We start from the raw sequence: 13068 nt of genomic DNA, 5'->3' as shown, positions 1-13068 counted from the left end.
TCCACTTACTCTGCTGCCATTTTAGAATCTGTCCCTCATAAGTTTTGAACACATCTGACACCACACATAGTCAGTGCAATAATTTTTACTCTATTTCCCATGCTGTGCCTTACATTCTGCTTCTTAATCCCTTCCCATCTGGCTACCATCACCCTGTTCTCTGTATCTAGGAGTCTAGTTTTTGTTTTGTTCATTTACTTTGTTTTCTAGATTTCACATATAAGTGAAATCATATGGTATTTGTATGACTTTCTTCATTGAGCATATTGCCTTTAAGGCCCACCCATGTTATCAAAAATGGTAAGACTTCATTCTTTTTTTATGGCTGAGAACTATTTCATTGTATATATCTGTACCACTTCTTTATCCAGTTGTCTATCAGTGGACACTTAGGGTGCTTCTGTATCTTGGCAAATGAGTCTATGCATAGGTTCTTTAAGTGGGTGCCTTGGATTCTAGCAGGCTCCCATCTCACCTGGATGGACAGACTCCCCTCTTGTTTTCATAGCCAAACATGGTGAGGTCTCCTCTTCCTGGCACTGGAACCCTGGGCTGGGGAGCCTGGTGTGGGGCTGGGACTCCTTAAACTCAGGGGTACCTCTGCCTCTGAGATATCCCATGATTTTCAGCTGCCACACATGGGTTTCATGTCTCTGCTGCTCTTGGCAGTCTTGATGTGACTTCTTTCTATGGGACTTCTGTTCATCTAGACCAGCGGTTCTCAACCTGTGGGTCGAGACCCCTTTGGGGGTCAAATGACCCTTTCACAGGGGTCACCTAAGACCATCGGAAAACACATATGTAATTACATATTGTTTTTGTGATTAATCACTATGCTTTAATTATGTTCAATTTGTAACAATGAAAATATATCCTGCATATAAGATATTTATATTACGATTCATAACAGTAGCAAAATTACAGTTATGAAGTAGCAACAAAAATAATTTTATGGCCGAACCGGTTTGGCTCAGTGGATAGAGTGTCAGCCTGTGAACTCAAGGGTCCCGGGTTCGATTCCGGTCAAGGGCATGTACCTTGGTTGTGGGCACATCCCCAGTGGGGGGCGTGCAGGAGGCAGCTGATCGATGCTTCTCTCTCATCGATGTTTCTAACTCTCTATCCCTCTCCCTTCTTCTCTGTAAAACATCAATAAAATATATTAAAAAAATAAAATAAAATAATTTTATGGTTGGGGGTCACCACAACATGAGGAACTGTATTAAAGGGTCATGGCATTAGGAACATTGAGAACCACTGATCTAGATGTCAGGCGGTTCTCAATGGTGGCTGTTCTGTTAAGTTTCGTTGTAATTTTGATGTGGTTGTGGGAGGAGGTTAAGCACAGTGTTTACACCTACTCCGCCATCTTGACCTGAACTTGGGTTAGCTATGTTTTAATATATGGTTTTAAATAAATGGTTATATATACAAATGTCAGGTAGCTGCTCTTTTTTGTCACCGGAGGATATGTTTTATTGATTTTAGAGAGAGAAGAAAGGAGAGGGGGGTGGGGAGGTGAGAGAGGAGAGAGAGAGGAGAGAGAGAGAGAGGGAGAGAGGGAAAGAGAGAGAGACATTCATCAGTTGCCTCCCATATGCACCTTGTCTATTGGGATCGAACCCACAGCCTAGGTATGTGCTCTGACCTGGAATTGAGCCTGCAATCTCAACAGCCAGGGTGGTAGCTGTTATTTTAAAGAGCCTTTTTCTGTTGAATATTTGAAGGGACTTGTAAGTTCAGATATTGTGGCAAAGTTGATCAAGTGGGTTTTTTTGTTAACTTATAACTTAAATATGTTAAATTCCCTTTAGTGGATGAGCCAGATGCCCGAAGCTGGCTGGAGCAGCATGTGGTCTATCAGTACTGGACAGCTCAATCCTCGAGGTTTCCTCATAGTTTGCATTTGCACTCCAATTTAGCTGCTGTCTGGTAAGCTCGATTTTTCATTTAATGTGTTAATAGGAGAAATTTTGGTTATGGACTGCCAGAGTTGAATCTCTGTTGATATCTAGTTTGGGTCTAGGTTGGAATTGGCACAGTAAAGATGCAGAAGAAACCCCACCTTCCCTCACGTCCCCTGGAACCTTCTCCCTAACACACCCATCTATACCAAGTGGCAGTTGGAGTCTGGGTGGTACCGGTCAGATGATGCACTCCTGCCCGAGGCCCCAGCCTGAGTGGCTGCTGCTAGGCTGGCTCCCTCTGGCTTTCCAAGGCCCTTGTGCTGCCCCAGTGAAGGCTGCTGCTCCACTGCAGTGCACTCAGAGGCCAGTGACTGACCTCACCTGGATTCTAGTGGCTTCCAATCAGGTGCTGTTTGTTGAATTGTGGGAGCTGGATGAGAATGAGACACTCACTGTCAACAAGTTCTGCAAGCAGGAGCACAATGGCCCAGTGCTGCTGTGACTGTCCTCCCGCTGGCACACACGCTGTCAGGGTCGTGAAGACTTCTGTATCAAGGCTTGGGACCTCGCTCAGCAGATGGCACTGAATTCATACCCAGCTTACTCTGGGCATATCATCTGTGTTGCTGCCTCTCCCAAAGGACTCTATTTCTTCCATGCAGTGAGGGCAGTAGGATTTTACTCTGGGATACTCCCTGAGCTAGCATCACAGAGGGGCTGTACTGCCTCTGGCTACCTTCCTGCCTAACTGGCTTGGCTCCCTCAGCAGAGGGAAGTCTTTTTCTTTGGTGATAGGAATGGGGCTTTGTTGTATCCTCAGCTCCTTGGACTGATGTTCTGCTGACACAGTGCTCCCTTCGGCCACTGTCAGCACTGCCCCTTGCTGTGCTGCACCAGGCTTTTGCAGGGCTTTGAGAAGCCGCGCCCACAGAGACTTTGTGAGAAATGCTTCTTGTCCCCACTTGGTCACTCACTCTTGCCACAGGGGGCTGGGCAAAACCTGGACCTAACAGTGTGGCCAATTAGATTAGATTTCAGACAAAAAGCCAATCCCCCTTGAGTAGCCACTGTTTTCCCCTGCCTTCTGTGTTTGTGAGACAGCACAGAAGCCTTATATGTGTTGCTGCACCAGTTCTGTGCAGTGGCTAGACTAGACTGTCTCAGCCTGGTGGTGGCTGCATTCTGAGAGTCTGAGGTCATAGAAAAGAAAATTTTCTTGAAAATAGACATGTATGTGTGTCTCAGTGTGTGTGTAGATACATAGTTTTTGCTGGTGAGAAAATCCATCGCACGACTTTCCCAAGTTCCTCCTTCAAAAAAGAGTTCACAAAGCGTTTTGTGCTTCCCATATAGCTGTGCATGAGGAGCTGGCCATGTGTGGAAGAGGTGTGTGTGGGCCTTCCTGGATTCTAGGAGCAGCTCACTACCACTAAGGGAGAGAGGAGTTTTTTATAAAGCTTAATTCACCTTGATCATGTGCAACACCCTCATTCACAAATATCCAGCTTACCCTGAGGGAGACCCAGGACACTCTCACCACAGGTTTGTGAATCTTCTTGCCATTCACTGAGACAGAAATCCATTCTCTGGCTGAATAAGAAATGTGGCCAGCCCGAGCTGGTGTGGCTCAGTTGGTTGAGTGTCATCCCATGCACTGAAATGTCACAGGTTCCATTTCCGGTCAAGGCACATGTGCCCAGGTTGTGGGCTCAATCTCTAGTCAGTGTGCATGCAGGAGGCAGCCAATTGATGTTTCTCTCTCTCTCTCCCTCTCTCTCTCTCACTCTCCCCCCCCCCCCTTCCTCTCTCTAAGCATGTCCTCAGGTGAGGTAAATAAATAAATAGATTTATGAATAAAATAAATAACAATCAATTCAAAAAGAAGAAGCTTGGCTAGTGCCTGTGTAACAGACTAGCAGAGAAATGTCCTATTAGCACATAGCCTGAGGCTGACCTCTGCTCCCTCTGTTCCCTGGAAGAAGGAAGTCTGAATACTATTTGTGTGGACCTTGAAGATTTTAAATTGCAACATCAGGCTGACTGGTGAAATAAAAAGTTTAGGCTTTGTTGGCCTGTCTTTTGGAAAATAAATTTTTTAAAACACTTTTATGTCAATAAAAGTACGATAGCCATTTTGACCCAAAAAACCCACAAGTAATACATACTTTAAATATTCATGTGGGCCCTATACAATCAGCAATAAGCATAACAATTGGGATAGCTCTGAAAGTGCTTCTTCAGGAGTATTTTAGTTGATTTGTGAAAATGAGTATGGGAGGGCATTTACAGTTTGTATCGTATTTACATGTTTATTGATCACTGGTTAAATTACCTCTAAATTTCATATATTCTTTGAGAGGTAATTTTATTAAATGAGAAACTTTTTCATTAACATTTGCTGTTTGCTTTCTAATAGGGACCAGCACTTGTACAGCAGTGACCCGTTATATGTTCCAGATGACAGAGTTTTTGTTACTGAGACACAGGTTATTCGGGAAACCCTATGGTGAGTCCTGTTCACCCAGTTAATAGAAGACTTTATTAGTGAGAAGCAAAATGTTCATTTTTAAAGAAAAGTGTTCAGGGTTTTTTCATCTGTTACCTAGAAACAGGCCATTCGGTATGAATCCTAAAGAGTCCCCAGTGGGTACCTGAACTCAGGATGCCCGCACTGCATTTTCAGCCATGGAGATGACGGTTTTGATATATTTACTTCTTTTTTATTTTGAATAGCTTACTATCTGATTTAATTAGGTTAAGCTATCACTTTTCTAATATCTGAGTTCAAAGCAAGGTTCCTAGTTTGCTGCTTACCGCTTGTAATAGGCAGAGTGAAAGTTAGCCTGTGCCTCATACCTGCAAACCAGGAATCTAAGAAATCAGATTGTGTCACACAAAATGGAGATGAAAAGCTCAGCATGTAGCGGTTGTCACTATGGAGATCTCCAGTTCTGGTCCCTTCTGCAGAAAGGGTAATGTTGACCTTCTAAAAGCAGGAAGAGCTGTGGGACCATCTCCTCTGGGAGGAAAGGCTTTGATAACACTGTTTTGAGAAACCAAGATGGCGGCATAGGTAAACACCAGAAATTGCTGCCTCCCACAACAAATACAAAAATACAACTAACAGACAAAACGGACATGATCCAGAACCACAGGAAGGCTGGCTGAGTGGAAATTCTACAACTAGAAGGAAAGAGAAAAGCACACTGAGACTCAGAGGAGGTGCAGAAGTGCAGAGGTACGGAGGCGCACGCGGCAAGGGCTGTCAACTGAGGATGCGGCTGTCTTTTTGAATCGGGAGGGAGTCACAAGCTCCCGACTGCTCTGAACTCCAGTTCCGGGTGAGTCTCTGGGGACCCAGACTCATACAGGGAGAAACTGGACTGTCTGGCAGCGGGCAGAACTCGGAACTCGAGGGAGGCTTTCTCTCAAAGGTGCTTGCAGCGATTACCGTGGGACACTGAGACGCAGGGCCCCTTAGGGCAGGGCTGAGGATCAGCCATAGCTGCTTGCTCCACCCTGTTGATTCCCTGAGACCCCGCCCCACCCAAGCTGCGGCAGAGGCTTTTGCATATGAATGCTCTGGCCCTTTGCAATCTGAAAATTACCTAACAAACTGCAGCTGGGCCAGACAGACCCAGAACTTCCAAGAGGAGGCCCAAGGCCCCACAGCAGCTTGCATTGCTTCACAGCTGGGCCTCATTTGGGCACCTCCAAGCCCCAAACAAGGAAGGGGAATCTGCATATCTCTTCGTAGCTCCTGCTGGGTAGCCTCAGGCAGAGGCTAAATTAGCACCTCCTTAGAGATCCAAGAGCCAGTGTACCCAGTGGTCAGAGTGGGACCATCCTGATTACAACTCCTCAGATCCATAAGGGACACACTCAGGGGGCAGACTCAGTGAGCACCAAAGCCCCACTGAAGCAAATCTTGCCCCATAAGGGTGTCTTCAGCACAGAAGTTCTCCCACCATAGACACAGCTGATTCTCACAGCCAATTGGCCTGGAGGTCAATTCCTTCTAGTGATACCTACAACAATCAATGCTTAACTACAACAAGACTGTGCACAAAGCCCACAAAGGGGTTCACCAAGCGTGTCCACATCAGGTAATTGGGGAGGCTTAGCCACTGGGCCCTATAGGACACCTAGCACAGAAAGCCACTCTATCAACACAGGGAAGCATAAAAAATGTGGAGACAAAGAAACAGATCACAAATGACAGAAATGGAGGAAAGCAAACGACTGGATATAGAGTTCAAAACCACACTTTTAAGGTTTTTCAAGAACTTTCTAGAAACCACCGATAAATTTAGTAAGACCCTCGAAAAGACTGGTGAGGCCGCCAATAAATGTAGTGAGACCCTCAAGAAATCTAGTGAGACCCTTGAGGTTATGAAAAAGGACCAAGTAGAAATTAAGCATACACTGACTGAAATAAAGGATATTATGCAGAGTTCCAACAGCAGACTAGCGGATCGCAAGAATCAAGTCAAAGATTTGAAATACGAAGAAGCAAAAAACACCCAACTGGAAAAGCAAAATGAAAAAGAATCCAAAAATACAAAGATAATATAAGGAGCCTCTGGGACAGCTTCAAGCGTACCAACATCCGAATTATAGGGGTGCCAGAAGAAGCGAGAGAGCAAGATATTGAAAACCTATTTGAAGAAATAATGACAGAAAACTTCCCCTACTTGGTGAAAGAAATAGACTTACAAGTCCAGGAAGCACAGAGAACCCCAAACAAAAGGAATCCAAAGAGGACCACACCAAGACACATCATAATTAAAATGCCAAGGGCAAAAGACAAAGAGAATCTTAAAAGCAGCAAGAGAAAGACAGTCAGTTACCTACAAGGGAGTACCCATACGACTGTCAGCTGATTTCTCAACAGAAACTTTGCAGGCCAGAAGGGAGTGGCAAGACATATTCAAAGTGATGAATGCCAAGAACCTACAACCAAGGTTACTTTATCCAGCAAAGCTATCATTCAGAATTGAAGGCCAGATAAAGAGCTTCACAGATAAGAAAAAGCTAAAGGAGTTCATCACCACCAAACCAGTATTATATGAAATGCTGAAAGGTATCTTTTAAGAAGAGGAAGAAGAAGAAGAAGGTAAAGATACAAATTATGAACAACAAATACACATCTATCAACAAGGGAATCTAAAAATCAAGTGAATAATTAATATGATGAACAGAATAAACTGGTGATTATAATAGAATCAGGGGCATAGAAAGGGAGTGGACTGACTATTCTTGGGGGGGAAAGGTGTGTGGGGGATGCGGGAAGAGACTGGACAAAAATCATGCACATAGGGATGAGGACAGTGGGGGCGGGGTGAGGGCGGAGGGTGGGGTGGGATCTGGGTGGAGGGGAGCTATGGGGGGGAGGGGAAGAGGAACAACTAATAATCTGAACAATAAAGATTTAATTTTTTTTAAAAAAAGATTTAAAAAAAAACAACACTGCTTTGAACTTCTCTCTAAGACAATATTAAGATTATCTTGAGTGGCTGAGGCCGGTTTGGCTCAGTGGATGGAGTGTCGGCCTGCGGACTGAGGGGTCCCAGGTTCAATTCCGGTCGGGGGCGTGTGCCTGGGTTGTGGGCGCATCCCCAGTGGGGGATGTGCAGGAGGCAGCTGATTGATGTTTCTAACTCTCTATCTCTCTCCCTTTCTCTCTGTAAAAAATCAATAAAATATATTTTTTTAAAAAAAGATTATCTTGAGTGATATGGTAATCAGATTAAGAGATTAATGTCTTCTGTTTTCAAGTTATCTGACCTCTGCCTCAACTGCTCAATTTTGAGTCTTTTTTTAAAATGTCTTATCACTACTGTAGTGCAGGGCTGGGGAACGTCCTGTCTGCAGGCCATATAAGGCCTGAGAAATCATTCCCTCTGGCCCTACCTAGGCATTAGGGGAGAGCTAATTAAATGTTTGACCAGCCCTAACCGGTTTAGCTCAGTGGATAGAGCGTCTGCTTTAGGACTCAAGGGTCCCAGGTTCGATTCTGGTCAAGGGCATGTACCTTGGTTGCAGGCACATACCCAGTAGGGAGTGTGCAGGAGGCAGCTGATTGATGTTTCTCTCTCATCAGTGTTTCTAACTCTCTATCCCTCCCCTTCCTCTCTGTAAAAAATCAATAAAATATATATATATAAAAATAAAAATTAAATTTAAAAAAAATAAATGTTTGATCAAATAGAACAGGCTAATGTTTAAGTTGGTAATTACATATGGCCGAAAATGATGTTATAAATATCGAAATGGCTCCTGGCAGAAGGAAGGTTCCCCACCCTGCAGGAGTGAATATTTTTCTAGACTAAAATACACTCATTTTTTTTATTTCATTTCAGGTTACTTTCAGGGGTCAAGAAGCTCTTTATATTTCAGTTGATAGATGGGAAGGTAAATGTGAGAAACAATATAATAGTGACCCATTTGACACATGTAAGTGATTTGTATTTATTATAGTTTCAATTAAATGATAGGATTTATGTAGTTCATCTTTATATAACTAGAACATTTCTCATTATTAAAACTAACTACTAAATATATTTAAGATCTAAAAGGCAAATTAAGTTTTACATCTTAACAGTGCTTAGAGAATTCTTTAGTATTGTTTGTGATATTACATTTAGTTTTAATTTGTGTTTTGTCTTTTTTATTCGTCATTGTGTATTGGGAAAGCTGTATACTGTAATTTTGTTGTTGTTGTTGCCTGTAGTGCATTTACCAGAAATGTGTTTTTAAAAAGTAGAAGCCATAATTCTATATTCTGTAGAAATTAATGCTCACAGTATCCTTTGAGTCTAAATATTTGTTTTATTAGTTTGTCATCTCCTCAGCATAGTGTTCAAAAGAGTCATGAAAGAAATATTTTACAGTGAGGGGGATATGAATTTGAGTGCTTACAGAGACTGATTTTAATAATTGCAGTTTTTTTTCTCATTTCATCTGACCACAGAGCTGTTTGCGGTCCGTGCTGGAGCAGATAGCAGCCTATGGCCAGGTTGTGTTCCGACTCCAGGAGTTCATCGATGAAGTCATGGGGCACAGCTCCGAGCATACGCTTCCTGGGAATGGATCCATCCGTAAGAAGCTGACGGAAGCTCCCTTTCGAACTTACCAGGCTTTCATGTGGGCCCTATACAAATACTTTATTACTTTCAAAGAAGAACTTACAGAAATTGAGAAGTGTATCATCAATAACGGTATTGAAATGTTCTTCCCTTTGAAACACAACATACTTTGAATGCCATTTAGGTTGTTAATTGATATAAAGTTTGAAAATTACATGGCAAATAATTGTTATGAGTACATTCATTTTTTAAATTATTTTAAATTTATATTTTAAGCTGTTCATATCTTTAAAAATACAAACAGTAACAAAAGACTGAAAACTTTTCTTCCCGCTCCAATTGTCCAGATGAGTACTCAGTTCCTCTCCCTAGAGGCAGCCAAGTGATCAGTATCTGGTACACCCTCCCTGAGAGAACTTAAATACATGTTGTCAATGCCTGTTCATATGTGCATACCTACATGTCTATTAACTGCCCCCTTCAAATCATTTCTCATTTAAATTTTTAGGATTGCTACCTTATACCTAGTCAGCATGGCTCAGTGGTTGAGCATCGACCTATGAACCAAGAGGTCACCGTTCGATTCCCGGTCAGGGCACATGACTAGGTTGTGGGCTTGATCCCCATTAAGGGGAGTGCAGGAGGCAGCTAATCAATGATTCTCTCTCATCATTGATGTTTCTATCTCTCTCCCCCTCCCTTCCTCTCTCTGAAATAAAAAATATATATTTTAAAAAAGATTACTACCTTATCTATGTATATATCCTATATAATAAAAGAGAAACATGTAAATTGACCATCCTTCTGCTACACTCACCAGCCAGTCAGGCATGAGTATGCAAATTAACCCAACAAAGATGCCAGGTTAATTTGCATACACAAGTGCCAGGCAGAGACCAGAGCAGGAGAGCCGGCAGCTTGGGGGGATGTGGCTCCCTTGGTCATTCCCAGCAGTGTGGGGAGCACCAGGAATTCTGGGAGTAGTAGTTCTGGTGGCAGCCCCAGGGCCGGAAGTGGAAGCCCAGAGCGTGGGGAGCACCAGGAATGCTGGGAATCGTAGTTCTGGTGGCAGACAGATCTCCTAGACACTAGAGCAAAGTGAGCCTGGAGCAAGTTACTGTTGCGGTGGGGGATGGAGGGAAAGCAAAGGTGAGAGACATAAGTAAAATCAGAGTGTCTAGGAAAAATTATGGGGAAGATATCCTAAAACTTCCAGGAAATCTCCACCAATGAAGCAAAGAAAAAAATGCCTCTATTGTTCTGTGAGCAACAAACCAAACTGAGTTGGGGTCTCAGACAATTTGCTCATATGATTGCAAAGACAGACAGAAACTCCCAGATTGGTGAGGGCTCCCAGATTGGAGAGGGTGCAGGTCGGGCTGAGGGACCCCCACACCCCTAGTGCACGAATGTTGTGCACCGGGCCTCTAGTCTTACCTAATAATAGACAAACATGTAAATTAACCATCCCTCTCTTACGCTCACCAGCCAATCAGGAGAGGATGCAAATTAACCCAACAAAGATGGTAGTTAATTTGCACATGTAGGGGCAAAGCGGCTGAGCGAAGACTGAAGACTCCGGCTGGAGCAAAGTCCTAGGTCCTGGGTGCCGGAGGGAAACCAGTGCTGGCAGCCTGGGGAAGGGAAGGCCTATTGCACGAATCTCTTCGTGCAACGGGCCTCTAGTCTACACTAATAAAAGAGAAACATGGTAATTGGCGTACGACCGCTACCCTTCCCATTGGCTAATCAGCATATCCTTATGCAAATTAACTGTCAGCCAAGATGGTGGCCGGCAGCCAGGCAGCTGGAAGCGAACATGAGGCTTGCTTGCTCCTGTGACTGCAGACTGCAACGTTCCCTGCCTGCCTTGCCGGCATCTGAGCTGGCAGTTTGAAACTTTGTAACAAATATAGCCGGCTGGGATCTCAGAGCTGAAGTTATACATTGTTTCGATTATAGAACGGCAAACAAACCAGCGGAAGCCTCAGAGCTAGAGCCAGAGCTAAAGCTGGCCCAGAAGAAAAAAAAAAAAGAAAAAAAGGAGTGGTTGGGAGCTTCAGTCACCCGCCAGCCTGAAAGCAGCCCTCAGCCCCTCACCCAGACTGGCCAGGCACCCCAGTGGGGACCCCCACCCTGAAGGGTGTGTGACCAGCTGCAAACAGCCATCATCCCCTCATCCAGGCTGGCCAGGCACCCCAGTGGGGACCCCCACCCTGATCTGGGACACCCTTCAGGGCAAACCAGCCGGCCCCCAGACCTCTATCCTATATAGTAAAAGGGTAATATGCCTCCCAGCACCGGGATCAGCGGAGCCGAGAGGTCTCCTGGCACCAGATCAGCGTGACTGGGTGCAGCGCCCAAACCCCCTGATCACCCTGCGGCTCTGTGTGTGACAGGGTGCGGCATCCCAACCCCCTGATCGGCCCTGCTCTGTGTGTGACAGGGGTGGCGCCCCAACCCCCCCCCTCCACGGGCCCTGCTCTGTCTGTGACGGGGTATAGCCATAACCTCCCCATCGGCCCTGCCCTGAGTGTGACAGTGGTGGCGCCCCAACCCCCTGATCCGCCCTGCTCTGTGTGTGACAGGGGGCGGTGCCCTAACTCCCCTATCGGCCCTACTCTGTGCATGACGGGGGAGCTCCCCAACCCCCTGATCGGCCCTGCTCTGTGCATGAGAGGGGGGAGCTCCCAAACCCCTGATGGGCCCTGCTCTGTGCGTGACGGGGGGCGGGGGGGCAGTGCCCCAACCCCCTGATTGGCCCTGCTCTGTGAGTGACAGGGGGCAGCGCCCCAACCCCCTGATTTGCCCTGCTCTGTGCATCACGGGGTGGTGCCGCAACCTCCCCATTGACCCTGCCTTGAGTGTGATAGGGGGCGGTGCCCCAACCCCCCAATCAGCCCTACCCTGAGCATGACTGAGGGTGGCATCACAACCTCCCAATCCGCCCTGCTCTGCGTATGACAGGGGGCAGCACCCCAACTCCCCAATCAGCCCTGCTCTGAGCCCGACCAGGGCCTGCACCTAGGGATTGGGCCTGCCCTCTGCCACCCGGGAGCAGGCCTAAGCCAGCAGGTCGTTATCTCCCGAGGGGTCCCAGACTGCAAGAGGGCACAGGCTGGGCTGAGGGACCCCCTCTTCCCCCCCAAGTGCACAAATTTTTGTGCACCGGGCCTCTAGTATATATATAAAAGCCTAAGCAACTGGTCAACCATTTAACCAATAGCTGTGATGCGCACTGACCACCAGAGGGCAGACGCTCAATGCAGGAGCTGCCGAACTGCTGTGACTTGGCAGCTGCGGTTCTCGGGTGACGCACTAGGAACCAGAGAGGAGGGAGCCCGATTCCAGTGTGCATCACCCAAGAACTGCCCTCACAATCTGGGACACCTTGCGGGGTGTCAGAGAGCCAGTTTCAGCCCCATCCCTACAGGCCAGACCGAGGGATCCCACCTGTGCATGAATCCATGCACTGGGCCTCTAGTAAGTATATAAAGAGCCTCCTCATTTTTTTTTTAATTTTTTTTTTTTTTGCTAAAAGTATTACAAAGGGTATTACATATGTGTCCTTTCCCGCCCCCCTGCCCTTGACAATCCCCTGCCCTCCCTCACCCCCCAGTGTCTTATGTCCATTAGTTATGCTTATATGCGTGCATACAAGTCCTTCAGTTGATCTCTTACCCCCCTCCCTCTTGCCCCCCAACCCTCCCTGGTCTTCCCACTGCAGTCTGACAATCAGTTTGAGGCAGCTCTGCCTCTGTATCTATTATTGTTCAAAAGTTTGTAATGATCTCTATTATCCATGAATGAGTGAGATCATGTGGTATTTTTCCTTCATTGACTGGCTTGTTTCACTTGGCATAATGCTCTCCAGTTCCATCCATGCTGTTGCAAATGGTAAGAGTTCCTTCTTTTTTACAGCAGCATAATATTCCATCGTGTAGATGTACCACAGTTTTCTAATCCATTCATCTACTGATGGGCACTTAGGCTGTTTCCAGATCTTAGCTATGGTGAATTGTGCTGCTATGAACATATGGGTGCACATATCCTTTCTGATTGATGTTTCTGGT

The 13068-nt window shown here is 45.7% G+C and overlaps 1 protein-coding gene and 1 pseudogene across 4 annotated transcripts in view; both read left to right on the top strand.

The window, feature by feature from the left end:
* Positions 1–13068, top strand: part of TUBGCP5 (tubulin gamma complex component 5) — a 124577-nt gene that overhangs the window by 61558 nt on the left and 49951 nt on the right. For 3 of the 4 annotated variants that reach the window (XM_070400803.1, XM_070400804.1, XM_070400801.1), the window contains 4 exons: positions 1815–1932; positions 4324–4413; positions 8270–8363; positions 8881–9127. In XM_070400803.1, coding sequence (XP_070256904.1) covers positions 1815–1932; positions 4324–4413; positions 8270–8363; positions 8881–9127 — 549 coding nt within the window. The remainder of the gene's footprint in view (positions 1–1814; positions 1933–4323; positions 4414–8269; positions 8364–8880; positions 9128–13068) is intronic. The other variant, XM_070400802.1, reaches the window with a different exon arrangement.
* On the top strand, positions 2103–2751 carry LOC138998905 (methylosome protein WDR77 pseudogene; annotated as a pseudogene).

The sequence above is a fragment of the Myotis yumanensis genome, unplaced genomic scaffold (genome assembly GCF_028538775.1).
Source record: "Myotis yumanensis isolate MYYU_CA2020_CCGP unplaced genomic scaffold, mMyoYum1.0.hap1 SCAF_21, whole genome shotgun sequence".
Lineage (NCBI taxonomy): Eukaryota > Metazoa > Chordata > Mammalia > Chiroptera > Vespertilionidae > Myotis > Myotis yumanensis.
Note: the sequence above shows the minus strand (reverse complement) of the source record. Positions and strands in the feature narration are given on the sequence as shown.